Source organism: Psammomys obesus, unplaced genomic scaffold, assembly GCF_907164565.1.
Source record: "Psammomys obesus unplaced genomic scaffold, mPsaObe1.curated_primary_1811, whole genome shotgun sequence".
In the NCBI taxonomy this organism is placed as follows: Eukaryota; Metazoa; Chordata; class Mammalia; order Rodentia; family Muridae; genus Psammomys; species Psammomys obesus.
In genome coordinates this window covers 12,415,548-12,436,025 of record NW_026592732.1, presented here as the reverse complement: position 1 = coordinate 12,436,025, position 20,478 = coordinate 12,415,548, and the positions used below count along the sequence as shown (strand labels likewise).

Below are 20,478 nucleotides of genomic sequence, written 5' to 3'. Positions count from 1 at the left end.
TTTTCTTTTAAGAAGAAATTTATGTTGGTGATTAAAGCACCTGCACTGATTAGGACTTTACCTTTCCCAATTGCTGACAAACATAATTAGGCCAGTTGTACAAGAACTTCAAAGGAGGAACTATGCCATAGTGTTTAAAAATAGTGCCATTACCAGTTCTCACGCATCAGGCCTAAGGTGCACTTTTCTTGTATGTCTCGATTTCAGTCTTCCTGAAAACACTTCCAGGAAGTTTGCCCTTATCAGAAGAGGTAGTAAGAAGTAACGGTTTTTTTTCCCAAGCCAGATGTGACAGAACACACATCAGCATTCAGAACTGAGACTTTTGCAATAGGTAACAGTGTAATTGGTTTTGCCAGCAGCAGAATGTACAGTCCTATTAGAGATGGGGAAAAGAAAGCACCACCTTAATTTACCTCCAGGCATTAGAGCAAGAACTTGAGGTGCCCGGGGCTGCCTGTGTAAAGATTCTTTAATCACATTGTTAAAAAAAAAAATCAGTCTTCTGCCTGCATTCAATGGGGGACAGCTCTCCTAAGTTAATAAAAGAAACCCATCCAGCTTGCAGCCTGACAAGCATGACATACTATTTTTAATGTTTGTCAACATTAAATCTGTGGAAGACATTTAGAGGGTTAATGTGAGATCACCCCCTTACACCCTTACACCCCCTGGGTTCATTGCAGAAAAATTAGCTGATGGCTGTCCTGTGAGATGGATGGGTCACAAGGAAGCAGTACCCTCGAATTGAAGGAAGCCAGACTTTCATCCTGGTACCTTCAGATGGAAGCTGCTTTCTGTTGTCTTGTACCTCAGGGACCAAATTCATTATAGTACCCATCACGCTAGAAAGTCTTCAGCAGAGGGTATTCCTTGTGTCTGCTCTCTGGCTGTATGGGGGATGTGATCTTTAATTAGTTCAGGTTGTAAAATATTGCAGGGAATCTCCCAGCACCCTCTGCTTTGTCTCCAGGTCAGCTAATGCAATTGTTTTAATTGTGGCTGAGCTATCGTCTTTGACTAAATTTCCTAGAGTGCCCTTTACCAATTAATGGTAATATGCTACTGGGAAATCACAGAGCTTGTGGAAAGCTGTAAATAGAAAAGTCCTAATAGGTTGCCTATTAATAGTAATGCAGAGTTGGGGCCCTAATGCCATTAAATGGCAGTATTTGTGTGTAAAAACCTAGTAACATTCAGAGGTCCAGTAGTCAGTTGTGCAGGGAGTGTATGTGTATGTGCTCACATGCACATACAGCCTTGCTTCCTGTCTCCCTCCCTTTCTTCTCCCTCCTTTGACTTTTTGTTGAGCTCTTTTCTAATATAGATTTCCATTTTCTGTTACCTCTGTGATGGATTGAGTTCAAGGAAGTGACATGAGCATGCTATTGCCTTTGAACCTGTACTTCAGACACACTGCGTTTTATCTTTCCTCCTGCCTCTTGGCTTGTCATCAGTTCTACCAGTGAATTTTGACATGTGCAAATTAATAATCATTCAGCCCAAATGAGTAGGGTGACCTCTGGGCTCACATGATATACTCAGAAGAAAAGGAGGCATCATTCATGAGCTCAGAGAGTTTTCAGCTTAATGAGAGAATCAAGATATCTTCTTAGTATTTCTATTATATGTATGTGTGTGTGTGTGTGTGCCTGTGTGTATGTGTCCATATGCACATATATTTCTGCCTGTTTTTAATAGGTTGAATACTTACAATTATTCAGTGTAAACACATTCTTTTTATATCAGCATGGGGTAGACTACAGAAAAAGAATGGCTACTTTTGTGAAAGACTTAATTATAAGTTGGAATGGCCTCTAGTTCGGAAATGGAGACTAAAAGCAAGGCAAGAAAATGTTGCCAAATAACAGAAAGTCTCCCAATGCATAAATGCAGGGTGGAGAGACAGCCTGTCAGTTTGTTTGACAAATACTGTGATGTTTCTATGGCTGGGGACAAAGCTGAGGGAGCAGGTAGTTTGTTCTTTAGCAGCTTCATGGATAGTGATGGACAGGTGTAGGCTTCCTTCTTTAGTGTTTAGTCATATCAATAGGACTTTAGAATTAATATTTGATTGTTGGGGTTTTAGGAAAATATGTGGTTGCAGTATATATATATATACATATCCCCTTCCAAAGACAGTAATAATTTTACAATAATCATGTAGACATCAATAATGACTAAAATTTAAGTATTGATTAGAGACTGGGCACCACGCTAATCACTGAGCATAATAAACAGTGTTTCTCACCACACTGATGGCTGAGCATAATAAACAGTGTTTCTCACCCTTTTCGTGATAGGTAGACTAAGTGTGTAATGTCCTCATGTCGGTAGCTGTTACGAGGTGATGACCTCACCTTATAGACAAAGAAAGTGATATGCAGAGATTCCATTCCTTCTGCAGGGGACATTGCTAACAAAGAACAAAGAAAAGGCATAGGCCTTCAGCTCCACTTTCACCGTACCATCTCTAGAGCCTGCTGGCCCCCCTCTCTCCCTTTCTCACACATACATTTTTACCAACTGTAGTTTACTATTTGCAGGCATTCTAATTTTCAGTTTTATCATATCTATTTTTTTTAAACTCACAAGCCAAGCTGGAAGGAATGGTTTAGAGGTAAAAGTGCTTGCCATGCATGTGTGAGGACCCGAGTTCACATACACACACCCAGTGTACACTCAGAAGCAGAAAGAGATAAAACTGCCACGGTGTAGTGATTCCACATCTTATGAACGGGTTGCTACTAATTACCACTGAAATTAATGAGCACTGGTTGTCTCTGTTCCTGGAAAAATAAAGTGTTCCCAGTCCATCTGCTGGATTCAGTTCTTACAGACATAAAAGGACTTGCTCTGACTCCTCTGAGGTAGTACCCTGACGTGGCATCATCTCATTGTGGCAAAGGTTACAGTGAAGGAGAGAGACCAAACATGAATCACATTATCCAAATGAATTACCGCTGTCATCTGAACTCAGAGAGATAGGCTGTTCCAAATGGAAGTCCTAAGTGACTTGTGCTTGTCCATTGGAGGTTGTGAATTATTATGTAATGGAAGCTAAATTGTTGTAGTTTTTCATTTTAGAACAGTTGTGGCTGTCAGATCCAGATCACTGTCCAAAGACAAGTTGGGCCATGGGAAGGAGAGTGCAAGCCAGCCAGCCCCACAGACTCCCTGAGGAGCCTGGCTTCTTGGGAGGTCAGTGTGCAGCCCAGGCAAAGGAAGCCACACAGACTTGTTTCTGGGATTATTTTCCCCACTCCCTGTTTTTGGATGGTTCCCAGCTGTCACCATGCCTGCCTGTTTAACCAGCTTTTGAAACCTCTCTGGTCTGTGCCCGCTAGTCCAGTTTGATAGCAGAAACAGAAACTAGGGCGTTTCTGGGGCCTTTAGTTGTGAACAACTGTTAGTTAGGGGTTTAATATTGTTTCTCTGCAGGAAGCACACAAATGGCCAATTAAGCCTACTCATTAAAATAAAGTATTTTTATGGCTGATTCAAAAATCCTATGTCGGCCATGTCTTTGAAGCACTTAATTGTTATGAATAAGTATATTTCACATTTGCCTCCCTTCCTCACCATCCTTGCTGTAAAAAGTGGTCACAATAGATTTTATGGTCTTCCTGACAAGGTTTTATGCTCCTTACCTGCTGGTGTGGTCTCTGGCAGAGCGCTTGCTGCTGTGTAGGGCAGTGGTTCAAGAATGTTTCCTTTCATTGTCTGTGCTTCGTGTCAGGCACAGGGAGGATAGAAGTCGAATCAGACACAGTCTCTCTTCAGGAACTGACAGTCAGACCGACAGGAATAAAACTGCAGGACTGTGTACTAAACGCCACAAAACTGTAGCTATAAATACAGTGGAAAATCAAAGGTCACATCTATTTGGGGATTTGTTTAGTGGTGAATCGGGGCGAAAGAGAGATTGCGTGCATGTGTGTGTGCTTGTGTGTACAAGGGCATGCCTGGTAGGGGAAGGTTTCTCCAGGTGTATTGTAATGTTGTAACACAGGGGAAAGAATACGGGTAGTTTTATTGTACATGGAGTACCTAGGAGGATGGAGCCTGAACAAAAGGAGATGAGGTCCGAGGGAGGCAATCTCAGGAGAAGGCAGGCTGCTTACTGCCTCCTTTCAAGGGACCCTGGAGCAATTGAACCTGTCTGGTTCTATCGAGGCCAGATTTTTTTTTAAAGGACTACAGCCCGAAAGACTACCATCAAGTGCTGCTTCCTCCATGATGGCGCTTGAGTCGTCTTGTCAGAAAGTCGTCTTGATTCATGAGTTGGGGGTCTCTGTGCCTTTCTGATTGTGGCCTTTGGCCATGCTACAAAGGCACGTCGGAGGGCCACAAGCCAAACATGGCACTTACTTCTTGGGTGTGCCACTGGACTCCCTTGAGTGTCTCTGTCGCGGAGCGGAGTGAGCTCAGAGGTCTGTATCTGTTGTGTTTGGGTGGGTGACTCACAGCCCAGGCCAAGCAATGAGGAACTGAGATTCTCTTAGCTGGGACCCTGCTATCTTAATTAAATTTTGCTTTTAGTGGCTCTTTCTGTCTCCACTCTCCTGGGCTAGCTAGGTGTGCTTTTTTGCTGTACAGCTTCCTGTCACATGTTGGACACCATTAATGGATATGACAAAGGATGATAATTCTCTGCTAAGTTCTTTCTGGGTGTCAGGAGCCACGGGGCCTCTGGAGATAGAAAGAGCACACACCCACTTAAGCCTAATTTATGGTTCAGATACTATATTCAGAATCTGTCAGGCACTCTGTAGGTGTGGGATTCATGCTGAGTTAGACAGGCAGGCTCTGATACGCCCTGGGCCACAGCATCAGCAGGCTCATGGACAGTAGCTATTATTAAGGCTGTGAATAAACCTACTCCTCAGAAAGACAGGGCAGTACTTCCATTGCTGCTGGGTATGCATAAGATTTAGAGGGGGCATCCATTTGACTCCATCCTGAACAGCCTCCTGTGTCATGTGCTGGGGAGATGACTCATTTGGGAAAGTGCTTGCTCCTCAGACAAGCGGGCCTAAGGTCAGTCCTCCATAGTAGTGCGAAAAAGCAGAGCATAGTGGTACATGATTGTAGCCCTTGTGCTAGAGAAGGAGAAACAAAAGAATTCCTGCAGTGTGCTGGCCAGGCAATGTAGTCCAATCTGCAAGACCCAGGTCCCAGTGAGCTGGACCACATCCAAAAACAAGATAAAAGGTTCCCGAGGAATGACACCTGAGTTTAAAAAATACTTATGAGGCCACAGAGGAAGACAATGCAGACAGTCCTGATAGGTTAGGGTCTGATGGAAGGGGAAGAGTGAACTATCAGTGGACTGAGGAAGGGGCAAAGGAGGAGAAGTAGGAGGGATGGTGGGATTGGGAAAGGATGAGGGAGGGGGTTACAGCTGGAAAACAAAGTGAATAAGTTGTAATAAATAAAAAATAAAAATACATGCATGTATTCTCAACTATAATTACGCGCACACATACTCTCCCTCCCACACACGCACTGCACTCACACTTCACACACATACACACACTCATGTCACACGCATGCTTTCTTGCATACACACTCACTCCACACACATTCACACAGCCACAGTTTCCCATTTGACCTGTGTGCAGAGCCATCTCGCGAAACTACAGGATGTCTCGTGTATCCTCTTTTGGCGCCATACTTCCACCTTTGGCCTCCTTGCTGCAGTCTTCTGTGGCTTCCTCGACTTTAGCTGTGCCTGTTTATGACCACAGGGAAGAAGAGTAGATGCAGCAACAGCTGCCAGAACCCTAGGCCCTCATTTCTAGATCCCTTCCCTCATTTCTCTGAGACTCTAGCTAGCTAAAGAATACCTGACTTAGGGCTACACATGTGAGGTGAAGGTTTCCCCCCACTCCAGTGTCATGGTGTCCTACTCCTGCGAGCCAACTTTGCTTTGGATGCCATGTGTCTTATTAATACCATGCGCACATTGACTGTCCCTGGGATCAGAGCGCTTCAGCTGTGCAGGCCAGGACTTCTACAGGCAGAACACCAACACAAACTTATGTCAGTTTACATGTGATCTTGTATCATTGCCATTTTCAAAGATCACAAAATAACTGTTTCTGATTTTTATACATATCAGTTCCTAAATAAAAGCCTTTATAAAGGGAGAGAAATAAACATGACTTTTCATCCCTGCCTTGCAACTACAAGACGGTTTGCTCACAGAGCTCAGTCATTTACTCCAAAACTGTCATTAACCTGCCCTGTTACTTAAATAGCTTGTGATCGCGAAGTAATTTAAATATAGAAATATTTTAAGAGATTAAATTACCTCAAGTACAGCCAAAGTCAGTATGGTAACAAAGTGGTCCTAAAATAGCCTTTTTTCTCCTGTCCTTTTCCCTTCTCCTTCAAAGTCAGCATCTAGGTACGTAACAAACATATGATCTGTACCCACAGAGTCTTCTTGTAGGGGCCATAGAATTTCTTTGTCTCCTTGCCACAGTCGAGTCTAGCTCTGTATTTCTCTGGGTTTCCTCGGTGCCTCTGGCGCTGTCCATAGCCCAAGTGGGCACATTTCATCTCAATTAGAAGCAGAAGCAGAATGCAAGGCAGGGGAGTGTCAGAGGTTACAGCCATTTAATGGGATGAAATTCAAATGAAAATTGGAAAACAATCCAAGAAATCTATAGACGATGAGAACTGAGGAAACTCAATTAGAAAAAACCATAGACTTTCCTTCTCTGGGGACTTGGTTTCTTTATGCTCCTGTAGTAGCCTATTTGGTCATAAATAAATAGAGAAGCAAAGGGCTTATTGTTTCCATTGTAAAGAAAGGTAAGTTGATTATCACTGTTATTCACATATTCTAATGCCTTTGTATATGTGCATTCCCTATGATCTGACCAGCCAAAGCAGAGTATAGAAGTATGACATTGTCTGTGATTCACCATCATTGCTCAAAGAAAAAAGCAATTTGGTGAGATTCAACATGAATAAATGAAAAAAAAAGAGAAGTTTTGTGGAATGGTTTTCTCATGGTAAGCTTCACTAAGCATGTCATGATAGATATAGATGGATTTTTTTATGTCCCAGCTTATAAACAGGGGAAGCAGTACCAAGCTCAGACCTGATCCATTGTGTTTTGTTGCATGTTTCACTTTTGTTACCTAGAATGTGTTTGACCTGGGAAATAAATCTGGTTGTTTGGTAAGTAGCATGGTGTGTGCAGCTATTTGCAGGACCTAAGCTTCCTCAGTAAATATCAAATCACTGTGCAAATCAGAACACATTCTCTCAAGGAAGGAGCATGTGCGCTACCTGTTTCCATTATTTTATTGGGTAGTTATTTGAGGCTGTTACTCCTTGTGGGGTTCTGACTATGAAAATTGGATCTGTGTGGATAGAGCTTTGCTTGCAGCTTTCTTATCTGATAGGAGAGACATAGAAAATTCCCCTAAAAAGAATAGTGGTGGTGTTTTTGTGATCTGTGGGTCAGGAGTCCACACCAGAGCAGCTACTGAATTCATTTCAGTCTAGGGAATCTTTTAAGAGAAAAGGCTTTTCTAAGCAGAACTCGAATTCCCAGTCTACATGCCAGGAGACCTAAACACTGTTTTTGCTGATCTGTAGCAAATAGGTTTAAAAATTAGATGAATTGTTTGCAGCATATCCTGTTAAGGTGTTCTCTACTCAAGAGCAAAGGTAGTGTTCTGACATTTCATTAAAAAAAAACAAAAAAAAACAAAAAAAAAAACCTCTATACTTTTCAACCTTGATGAATCTTGTGCTTTCGACATATTTTTGACTTAATTAAAACTATACTTCTAGCAAACTTTAATGAAGTTGCCAGCATCATCTTTGACAATCATACTTTGTCTTACCACAACTGAGACATTTATTTTTCACTGAGTTACATTATTAAAATTGAGAAAGGAATAATTCAAAGGCAGAGAAGATGGCTCTGCGGCTAAGAGAACTTACTACTTTTACAAAGGACAACGGCTCAGCTCCAAGCACCCACATTAGGATGTTTGCAGCAACCTGTAACTCCATTTCCAGGGGATCTGAAAATAACAGATCTCAAAATGAAAGCACACACACACATAAATAAAAATAATAACTATATTTTTAAGATGAAAAGAATGAATCAAAGGCTCTAGCCTTATTATATTCCTCATAAATATCACTCACTATATAAAGTTTAAGATTTCTGTAGCAGTTTCCTGACAGCAACTGCTCCTGCTTTCTGGAAGAAAATAGGTCAAGCATATTTAACCATGTGTATTCTGGGCTATGGAGACGTTTTGGTAAACTGCTTTCCTTTCTTCACTGATGCCTATGTACAAGCGTTGGGTATAGTAGTATGTGCTTATAATCCCAAGGCTGGAATAAAGTTGGCAGATTTGCTGGGACTGGCTGGCCAGTTTGCCTAAACAAACTGGAGATTCCCCAAGCCACTGAGTGATTCTGTCTAAAAAAAAAAAAAAAAAAAAGTGGGTAGTACAAACACATTTGTACACATGCACACAAATATACGTGCTTTTGCCTCATAAATTCAACTCAAGGAATTATCTTAAAGAACTGAGAAATATATAGGCAGAAAGCATTTTCCTTACTATGAGTTTTATTAGAGAACTTTTCATATGGAAAGAATGGCACTCAGTTTAATCTCATATTGCGCACAGTTGGCCTCTGTCTCTGGCATGTCAGTGTGACAATTTCTTGGTGGTAAGTAACTTCAGAGCTGAGGCTGCAAAATCAGCAGCTGCACCTCTTTGGACTCTTGCACCTGTCCTGAGGGGACTCCTCATTGACTGTTCTCACCTGTGTCTGTATAGATGCCCTCTCTCTTCCCGACAATAATACTTGAAAGTCACTTTTGCAAGGTGTTCAGGTCAAATTGTATGCCTAACTTAGACAACGGCCCAGTAAGAATGCAGATCAGAGAAAACGGAAGGAACTGAAGGTTACTGCTGCTGTGGAACTGGCTGCTGGAGCTTTTCTAGTGGCCTTCTGTAGTTTGAGAATTTAATGAGCCCTACACCTTCTAGGAGGATCCCTGACTAATTCTGAAATGTCCTAAGCTGGGACCTGTTTTCCCTTAATGGTCCTTGTGGTTTACAACCCTACCTCTATGATAAATTTCTGTGGCTTGGCTCCTGGGGTCATCGCTGTGGTATAATATAAGAAAGCACAGGGTTGTCTCTTTGGTGTCTCTGGCTGCTCTTTGTTTTTCTTTTCGGCTCTTGTTTCAACTACGAAATCATAAAGCCAGGAGAAAGTAGCTTAGGCGATATTTTGCATCCAATTTAAAATGATTGTCCATGAGTCTTCTCAGGGTGATTAGGGGCTTATTTAGGGGCTCTCAGTAGAGTTCCTGAGGGAGATGGAACTCATTTAGCAAGTGTGTTGGTATGGCTTCGCGGACTGTTGCAGAATAACTGTGACATTTGATTTTTCAGGAAAACAGTATGGTGCAGTCTTACATCTTTGCCGGTAAGACATTTTCTATTCTAGCAGACAAGAAAATACTTGAAGGGTCTATTTCATTTCTGTAAATGAGTAGATAAAATAATTTACCCGAGAAGAGTGTTTGCTTTGTAAGAAATCAATTCAGCGTAACATCAAATAGACAGATTGGCTTGCAAGATGGGACTTTGATTCTTGACCCACTGTCTTCTCATTCCTCTATCATTTTATCTCTTGTGTGGAAATGATGTGGTGTGTGTGTGTGTGTGTGTGTGTGTGTGTATACAGCCAGCCTACTGTCTTCTTATATCCTCATTTCTTTATATAGTCTATGTGCATGTGGAGGGAGTGTGTGTGCATTCACATGAGCACATATGTATTTTATATGTCTATCTTGGAAATTCACAGTGAGCGTAGTAATCAAATTTCACAGATAAGAGAACTAGTCAGTTGAGTTCTGCAGAAAATCATTTTCTTACATAAAGAGTGACATCTCAATTTAATCTCATATTATACATATGTTAATCTTCTCCAATATGACAAGAATATTTGTGCTGCCCTCAAGAATTCTGGGTGACTCACTCAACTTCCTTCCTTTGCTTTAGCTGTCATGTGCTTTGTTTTTTGTTTTCATTTATTTACCTAGGAGTCATCACTGCTGCTGACATTCTTGACCGAGAGACAACAGCATCATACTGGCTCACGGTGTATGCCACAGACCGGGGCGTGGTTCCTCTGTACTCCACCATTGAGGTCTACATAGAAGTTGAAGATGTGAACGACAATGCCCCACTGACCTCGGAGCCCATCTATTATCCTGTTGTCATGGAAAATTCTCCCAAGGACGTGTCTGTCATTCAGATACAAGCTGAAGATCCTGACTCCGGTTCCAATGAAAAACTGACCTATAGGATTACAAGTGGAAACCCACAGAACTTTTTTGCCATCAATATCAAAACAGGTAAGGGCATGCTTGGCTGCTTTGAAATTGGCTGTCCACTGTTAAATGTGTTGTCTGACCCTTGCTGTGCTGACTTATCTATTTTATTGTCTAAAGAACAGAGGCTTGTTTTCTGGGGGTAGTTTTTGACAGGATGGATGGTTTTCCTGTCTACTTGGAGTGTTTTAATCTCACTGAGGTGAACTGTTCTATTAAGAATCAGAGGCATCACCGAAGGTCTCAGGTTTGCTTCATTCATGGTAAAACATGGTCCTGGACCACTGAGATGGTCAGCTCCTCCTCTCTTTCTTGAGAGCAGATGGTTGTCTGTGTTGGGTCCTTTATGTGAGCTAGCATTGTAAGACCTTTACTTCAGCTTTGCTTAGCCTCACTTAAGCTTGCTATCAATGAAGCTTTTAAAGGCTTAATTCTAAGATTTTTCTAGAGTTAGCTCTAAATTAGTTATATTTAGCTCATAGATTTTCATCCCTGTATTATCCATCAATGAACTGTCACTGTTCCAAAGATCTCCCCATGTCTGCGTCTGAATCTTTACCAAAAAAAAAAAAAAAGCAAAATTTAATTTTCTGATCTTTTGCTTAAAAGGTTTCTAAAGGTTAAAACAAGAATTTAGTTTGTTAAGTACGTATCAGAAATACATACTGATCAAGACACCGTGGAATTTGGCTGAATGTGTCATGACCAGGAGGCACACTGGGACATAGCTTTGTGGACTTTGTGGCATTGACCTTGGTGTGCTACTGCTTTTCTGCAGTTGCCACTTTTACATCTGAACAGAGACATTAAGCTTTTAAGGAGGATGTGATGGATGGGGCTTTAATGAATTGAAATTTAGAATAATGTAGTTCATGGTGCTCTGGGCAGGTGGTTTGATGTTGGTGGGCATTGAGCTTGGTTTATGCTTGATGGTGTGAACAGACTTGTCTCAGAAACACTAATGGAACTGGTAATTATTTGCCTTTACTTGTTAAAGGAGAAATGTGCAGTGGACAATATGCCCCTTGAAAATATCAGGTTCCAAGTCACAAAACATGAATGGATTTTTTTATAAGCCTAGTTCTGAATCAGTAAATTTTTGAGCATACTTCAGTGCTTTTAAAAGTACTCGAATAAGACTTGACTTCTGTTTTATTACAAATGAAAGGTGGTCATCAGCTAGCAGTGTCTGGCCGAGGCACATTTGTGCTACAAGGAGAGGACTCGGATAAAAGAGCCTGGCCCAACATCTGAGACACACTAAGTACAGGAAGTCACCACATACCTGAGGGTTCAGCCCTTGCACTTTGTCAAGGAGACTTTCTGGTATACTTCTGTGTTCCAGTAAAGCACTATAAAATGTAGGGGGAGAATGAGAGAGAGAGAAATTCAAATGCTTTTTAGGTTTCACAGAGAGAAAGGGGAGGCAAGAAGGAAGGATAGAAACAAAGCTACTATCAATAAGTTGAGTGCCGCACTCACACTCTGCTATTCCTTCTTGACCCTGTTGCCGTTCCAGTCATCAGAGGAACATTTGCCTCCCTGATCTGACTTAAAGGACTCTACAAACGGTCCGAGTTCAGTTGCTGCTCTCTTTGTATAGGATTGAAAATGAAAAATACAACTTGGGGGCAGATGTTTAAGCTTTCCTGGCCATCCATCTAATGGGCTCCAGGGAGGGACCTTGTCATAGAAATGACATAGACAGGGGTGTGGGAGGATGACACTCAAGGTTGTTCTCCGGCCTCTACACGTACATGGTGTGCACGTACATGTGTGTGCATACACATAGACAAGTGCACCCAACCACACATACATACACTCTTGAATAAATAATAACTGTCACAGATAATAATATGGGGCTAATGTGAGGAACTTTCCCTACATCTTCTGTGCATTGTGCTTACTGTCTTTTATGCACATGAATTTCCAGAAAGCCTTACATTATCATAATGGGGCTTATATTGCATAATAAGAGCCTTAATTGTATTCATAATTTATCTGCCTTTGCCAGAGATTTTTTTTAAATGTAGATAGAATGACATTTTAGCCCAACTTGTCTAATTGCCTCAAAGAAGTGAACAGCACATGTTGGTTTTCAGACACAATATAAGAAAACACTATATCTTGTTTATTCACTTATTAAGATCATTGTACCTATTTCTTTTTATCACAAAAATCCAATAAATAAGTTTATAAACTTAAGATTTTTTTTAACTTTTGAGGGACCAAAAGTAATATGAAAGGAACAGAACATTTAACACTTGTGATCCAATAACAGAGTCAACACTTACCTGAAGTGGAAGAGCTTTAGTGAATATGATGTTGGCAAGAGTGGTGGGTGGTCAGGGATCGATTGCTTTATGCTTAGAATGTTTAGAATTGCTTTATGTTTAACATACTTGCCCTGGACTTCAGAGCTGTGATACTCCATGGACCACCACAGAGAACACACAGCAAATCAGTCAGTCCTAGCCTTAGCAGCTTTCTGTCCTTGGGCAGACATACATGAGTGTGATGGTCATCTTTGCCAACTTGACTCAGCCAAGAATCAGTCATCTGGGGAAAAAGTCTACATGAAAGATCATCATCATGGAGAGGTCCTAAGCATGTTTCTGGAAGATTGTCTTAATTAGGTTAATTGATGGGGAAATACCCAGCACCATTCCCTAAAAGGTAGATCCTGAACTGTGTGAAAGTAGAGAAATTGGGCTGAGCAAAAGCAAACAGAAGAGCACTCGTGTATTCATTTCTTTCTGCTCTTGGCTGTCCCACTGTGAGCTGGAACGGTGAACTAAAATAAGCTCATTTTCCTCTGAGTTGCTTTTAGTAAGGGTGATTTTATTTTTTATCACAGCAACAGAAATGAAACCAGAACAATGAGTAATGACTGCTGCCATGAGGACTTACCACACTGGCATAGCACAGTGAAGTCACACTATAAATGATGATGCCCTGTCTGCTTTATGCTAATGGCAGGAATGTGCTCTAATGCCTTTACGCCCTGGTTTCTTATCTGGAAAGTGAACACAACTCTGTTTATAGCACAGTTATTACGCATGGACAGTGGAAGGCACGGTGCTTGTGGAGGATGCTAGTAAAATGCAGAACTCTTTAAGAAATGTGTGTTTTTATGACTGTATCTTTTTTCTTTTATGTGTAGGGGTAGGTTGTATAGGTGTCTGTGTGTAGATATGCAGTGTGGGTGAGGGGGTTAGAGTTGTACATGAACATATGGAGACTAGAGGCCAAACTCAAGTGTTATTCTTCTGATACTTTTCACCATGGGTTTTGTTTTGTTTTAGAAAGGGTCTTTCAACAGCCTGTAGCTTGCCAATTGGAATAGGCTAGCTTGCCAGTGAGCCTCAGGCATTTGTCTGTCTCTACAACCCCAGTACTGTGGGTATTACAAGCCCATGCTATCTTGCTCATCTTTTTATGTGAGTGCTAGGGATTGATCCCATGTCTTTTCATGCTTATTAAGTAAGCATTTTGCTGACTGAACTATTTCTCCAGGTCATACTTTTTCTTTTGTTTTTGTAGTGCTGGGGATCAAGCTCACTGAAGCCTGTGAGCTCCTTGTTCGGAGCATTCTTTGCTCTTCTTGTGGAAATAATATGGTTGACTCCCTGATAGTAGCTTTAATTTTTGGCATTTCCTCTGCCCTTAGAAAGTCAATGGTGTGAAATAGTGGCAAAAACATTAATGTGATGTTTTTCAACAATGAAGCTGAGTATACAGCTAACCAGAACACTTAGCAAAGATTTATGCTTTAGATTCCTTTGTACCTGGTCTCTCTGTGGGAGACATGAAATTTATAGAGTTTCTCTTTGTTTTGGAAATGTGCTACATGATAAATAAAGATTAAAATGATCAATGTAAATATGAATTGTGTCATTGTCCTGGGTGTACAGCCTGTAGCTCATAATGAGTGCCACTGCCTACCAAATAGAGAGGAGTCTCTCTGCTGATCCTTTACCAGAGCTGGAGCCACGTAGAACAAGTGGATTGTGAATTTTCTTCGAGTACATTTTGTAGGTTAGGCAGAGAAAGAAAAGCTGCGAAGCTGGAGGGTCTTCTTTGGCCTGCTCCCTGCTTTAGCTCCAAACATAGCAGGCAAGGCCACTCAAAAGCAGCTCCTTGCTGGTGCCACACAGTGTGATGATGGAAAGGCTTTGTGATGCTCAGACTCAGTAGAAGAGGAACTCTGCTTCCTTGCAGAGAGATGCAAGATGGTCATTCAGTGCTTATCCTGACAACACTAGGGAGGATACTCACTTACTTTATTTATTTATTCATTCATTTATTTATTTCAGAACACTTACTTTATTTCTGTCTACTGTATTCACTCCACTCACACAGGCCCAGAAGGCCAGCATTTGGTAGCACTCTCAATATATACTAAACAGTATTGTTGCTATCCATCTGTATTCCTCACTAGACAAAGGGCTGTGTGAGCTACAAGCAGACTGCACATGGGTGCCACTGTCTCATAAAGAAGGACACATGAAGGGTCTTTGCATCACCCTCTTTTGTATAGCACTGGGGCCATCCATTCAGTTTTAGGAAGTGTAATTCTGATACTCCTGTTGACCTGAACCTAGGATTGTTGGGTAGGTAGGAACATAAGAGGAGATAGTTTCTGAATCAAGGAGATTTTGTCTCATGAGATGATAAAACATCATACCTCTTACAGGGCAACTGTGTAAGAAAGCTTGCATAAAATATGAACTGCTAAACTCTGTAGATGGTCATCCATGAACAGGTACCATCAGACCAAGCAGGCGGCAAGGGGAGCCTAGCAACCCAGAGGAATGTCTACCAGAATGGGCTGCTCCATTGGGGCAGTGTTCTAATCACCACCAGGAGACTAGAACCTAGTTCAGTTAGCCTCCAAAGTGAGCCTGGAGATGTTTCAGCTACTCCAGGAGTTATTATTATTATAGAAGGGATTGCATGTTATTTTTATAGAGGGGATTATATGGAAGATCATAACTTCCAGATACTTTCACCTTTTGTTTGTTTGTTTGGAGGTTTTTATTTAGGGTTCAGAGGATCTTGAGACTTCCTGTGAAATCTTTCTTTGAAAAGCTTGCCTAGTATGAGATATTTTCGAGGGCAAAACATAAGGAAAAGAAAAGATTTTGCCCTTTGTACCCTCTGCTACACAGAGGATTGGGGGCAGCATCCACTGTATTGATAGCATGTGTCTCTGAAACAAGTCCTGGCTTAACCTGGATCTTCTTCCCATGGCTCCTGATTAGGGTTTGAGATGTCTTTTCCACAGCTGCTCTTTGCCTCTGATCTCTGTCTAAGCCTTGCTCTGCTCACTAGCCTATTGTCTCACCTATCCTTGAATAGTAGTTTAGGCTTAGCATCTTGGGATAAATCTGAGCAAAATATCCTTTACCTGCAAGTGGACTAGCTGAACATAATGTACACACACAAACACACACACACTCAACCCCCAATTATTTGAGAGAGAGGAATCTTCAAAATTGTGTCTTTCATGAGAGTGCCTCAAGTTCTACCTGACTATTGGTTCTTTGTAATGTAGACATGGCTTATCAAAATATTGGATGGCCTGAGTTTTTCCAATAGATCTAAATAATAGCCTCTTGCTTTTGGGTATGTAGTGTAAGAGATAACAGCTAACACTGAACATTAATAAGGGAGCTAACTGAGAACCCCAAGCCATGCATCAGCCTGATAATCACCAGGTGAGCTTATTAGCCATGGAGTCCTGTGGAGAGGCCTTGTAATTTGTGTTTCTGAGAAATTCCCAGCAGAGGCTGACATTCCCCTGGGGAGCCTGAGGTGCAGTCTCTAGACTTCATTGACCTAAGGGAGGTAGCCAGGGCTGAGAAGCCCTACAGAAGAGGCAGCCAGCTTTGTAAATTACCCCACCCCTCTCACCTTACAGTGCTGTGGTTTCCAGAATCAACCATGAATCCCAAAGTCCTTTTCAACCCACTTGCCATTAATCCTCATAACCTATTCTCTTTCCTGTTTCATGAATTCGATGAAAATGAAAATCACATCCCTTTAGTTGTCAGTGTTAGTAAACATCACAGAATCCCATAAAAAGTTGGATGTTATATATTTGTATACACCTTTTTATTTATATTTTTATTGAAAATCGATATATTTTTACCCAATATATTCTGATCATGGTTTCTCCCCCAGCAATTCCCTGGGGGAGAAAATATCCCTGATATTTCCCACTTCTCCACCCACTCAAATCCATACCTTTTTTTTTTATTTATTCCTTCTTTCTAAAACAGAGAACAAAGCAGAATTGGTGAAGTAGAGCTTAGACTACTTTGATAAGCAAGCAATCACTATCTGTTTTTAGCAAACAACTTGAATGCTTAATTGTCAAAGAAATACTACCTCATAACATAGGAGTATTAAAAATAATTTGCTCTCCAAAGTAAGTTAAGCCCTGTGCTTAAGCACAGCTCCATTTAGGGGTAATCTGCTTAGAACACCCTGCGCTTATGCACAGCTCAGTTTAGGGGTAATCTGCTTAGAACACCATCTCTGCTAGGAAATCAGAAAAAAAAAAAAAAAAGAAAAACCTGCCCCCAGAATTACAGAGATTTCAAGAGGGAAATTAAAAGCAAGGTGAGAGACAGTGCAAACAACGGTCCTACCCCCTAGTTACCGCTTTCTTGTTCTGCCTTCACAGTGGAGTAGTAACTTCTCCCAAACCAGTAAAGATGCCCTGAATGACGCTTTGATATTCATAAGTTTCAGGCACAAAGAAGATAATGTGGCAAATGAGTATGGATGGAACTGTAAATCACCCTTGCACCTTCATTCAGCCATGAAAGGAGGCCTTGTTCTATAGAACATTAAATTGTATTCATTTAATCTAACAAGTTCAGGAGAACAAATGGGACTCATGCAGATTTATCATGGGGGTTATTTGAATTCAGTGATGACCTTTGCATCTATGTCAATGTGTTCTATATGAACAAAGACAACAGGAAAGTCTCAGAACTGTCCTTGTGTCCAGAGGAGGCTGGGTAATCCCCTCTGGACCAACTGCAAGCTGCGGTCGATAGTGGAGCCTCTAAGATACTGAGAGATGCTCAGAGTGGCCATGCCCGAAGGACAACATGTTCCCTCCTGCCATGGGCACTGGCTACACCTTGTGGACTCCATCTCTATCAGGATGCATGTTGTTGAGGACTATTTTAGAATTTCTCAGCCCAAATACTTTTATCATATTAACTCCAATAGTGCTGTTTTGTTGGGAGCTCTCTCTTTATACTTTAAAGTATTTATCTCATTATACTTTATCAGCTTCATGGCTTGTAATGGAAATTTTGGTTTATTTGTAAACTCAGTTATGTTATGTAAATATGCTTTTGTTTTAATCCCAAGTGTGGGATTTTAGTTAGGCTTTTGTTTGTCCACAGCTGATATTTGTCTTGTGTGGGGCTGCAGTGTGTTGGCCATCTCTGAGGCTGTTCTGAGCCCTGTTCCCTGCTCCTCCATTCAGGCTCAGCTGCAAAGGAAAGCTGTGAGAAATTACTGAAGATTATTTGGGAGGGTGATGGAGTCACGTAAATAAAGCAGATGATAAAGATGTATTTATGAGTAAAAAAAAAAAAAGAGATTGATAGAGGTCATAAATTTTTCTTTTATTTCTTGTATCAGGGTGCTATTTCCTGAGCAGTAATTTACTGTGTTGGTTTATTACTGTCTTCTGTTCTGAGAGAAACCTTGAATTTTAATTGAAAGAACTGCCTGCCTGCATCATTGGATGCTGGATGCCATTGTGAGAGTGTCCTAAATGCTTCCTGGCCCTGGTACCTCCTACCAGGGCTTTAGCAGAGTTTGCACCCGCTAAATACTGAGCCATGCCAGTGTGGTCCAAGATTCTCTCATTTAGCATCTGCCGGAATACTCCCAGCATCTGCTGGGAGAAGATCTGATGGTTGGCCCAAAGCCACTCAGGTACTTGGCCCTATGAACATCACGCAAGCTGTAACTTGAAGCAACCCAATGTTGTCCTTTTTCTCTGGATCAAAAGTTAGGGACAGCAGCACTTCTGTCCTAGGTTTTAGCTAGACGCTTGTGTCAGCAGTTCGAGAGGACACATGTGGTATGACTAAGTAGAACTGCTGAGACTTCTTAAGCCTCATCTGTTGATGATGATGACATCTTGTGTCCTAGTCGTGATTTTGTTTCAAGTTGTGAGGGTGTATGAAAGTCATTGTTGATTGGTTTATGGTATTTTGTAAATCAAGATCCCATCCATTTTTACCCATTTGTAATATATCAGGCTCAGATTAATCTGGAAACATGGTATAAATGAGCCCTGAATGTTACATGGGGAGTTACAGTTACCTTGAGCTTTTCTCATGGAGGAGAGAACAAGTCTACTTTGGCCTTGGTGTCACTTTTTCTTTGGGTCTTGTGGTTGTCATCTTTGAGTGACTTTTTTTTTTATTAGCTCTTGAAAGATTTATAAATGGTGCACATGTTTTTAAAAAATCTATAAATTTTATTCACATTAAGATAGATTAATTTAGGAAATCATGTGGAATGCCAATAATGAAACTAGCCTGTGGTGGGTCCTGACATGTTATTAATTTGTAGAAAATTGACATCTCTTTTAGTTTGCATAGTCAACTAGGGTTCATGATAAACTTAAACACAAAATATGCCACCGAATATTTGTTCGGGAGGTAAACCTTTTAGTCAAATGTCTTTGCAATCAAATCCAACTGTATCACTTGTCTCATTTCTGCTGCTGTGATACAATATCATGACCAAAACTAACTTAGGGATAAGGTGAAGTCAAGCTGGGTACTGAAGCACCTAGTAACATTGTATCCACAGTCAAAAGCAGAAAGAAATGAATGCATGCATGCTGCTTGCTTGCATGCTTGCTAGCTTGCTTCATTCTTAGACATTTCAGAGGTTAGCTAGGAGATGGTGCTGCTCACATTGGTTCTTCCTACATCAACGGCCAAGAAATTCCCCACAGGTTGATGTGATCCAGATAATTCCTCAATTTAGACCCTTTTCCCAGGGGATTCTAGGTTATGATAAAATGACACATAAAACTATCTAACACAGAACCAGGCTATGTGATATCAGTCAGATTACTTAACCTTATTAAGCTTCAGTTTCCTCAGAAAAACTGAATGATAGCAAGAGCACATTGCTTTGCTATTAAGATTAGTTTAACGTATGTGAAGTACTAGAAGAAACACTTGGCACATAGCATACTCTCAATAAATGTTACATACTAAACAAATCTGTGCACGCAGTTTGTTTCAGCTAACTGGCATTCACAGTGCATGATTAAGGCTTTAGACACTTTGTGTTTGCAAACTATGACTGAAAATAACTCTTTCCTCAAGGTTCATTAAGTTCACCATACAATTAAGACTTCTAGCTATGTTGGCTCCTGTACATGTCATCACTTGAGTTGTGTCTGACAAGTGGACAGTGAAGAAACAAAAGATGCAGACTTCCAGAAACCTCTTTGTCTACCCAAAATAGTTCTGCCTTTTAATCATATAACAATATGATGCCTTGAAAATGCACTGATAGGCAGTGAAGTTTTCTAAATTTCAGTTCAGTCTCTGCCATTTAGTTGCTCAGATAACAAGGGGTAGCTTTATTTCATTTGTGTTGGTCTCAAGATTGTCTCTTGTAAATGAGAGTGGGAATAAGGATCAAACCTGCTAAACTCTAATCCTAGATTGTTTTTCCATTTCTTAATATTGAGCAGGCATCCCTAATCAATGGTAGCAACCTCTCATATTCTGCTCGCACTGGCATAGACAGGCAGGCATCACTAAGCAATGACAGCATTGTCTCATCATCTTCCTCCACTGGCTGACATCACTAAACAATGGCAGCAGCAATCTTATTGTTTATGCACCCTGGCATCCATAACTTTGGTAGGAGCAGATGTTAGGAATGGTGCCACTTACCATCGATGAGTCTAAGAAAACCTCTACCCAAGATTGCCCTAAGTCTTGAAGAACAGTGACACCGAAGACAGAATTATAGATGCTGCAGGAAGGAATGCCTGGAGGGAGGTGCCCTCCCTGTAA

At 41.1% G+C, this 20,478-nt stretch overlaps 1 protein-coding gene across 1 annotated transcript in view; it reads left to right on the top strand.

Moving 5' to 3' along the window:
- Positions 1 to 20,478, top strand: part of Fat3 (FAT atypical cadherin 3) — a 595,719-nt gene that overhangs the window by 247,706 nt on the left and 327,535 nt on the right. The window contains exon 4 of the mRNA XM_055615501.1: positions 10,103 to 10,417. Coding sequence (XP_055471476.1) covers positions 10,103 to 10,417 — 315 coding nt within the window. The remainder of the gene's footprint in view (positions 1 to 10,102; positions 10,418 to 20,478) is intronic.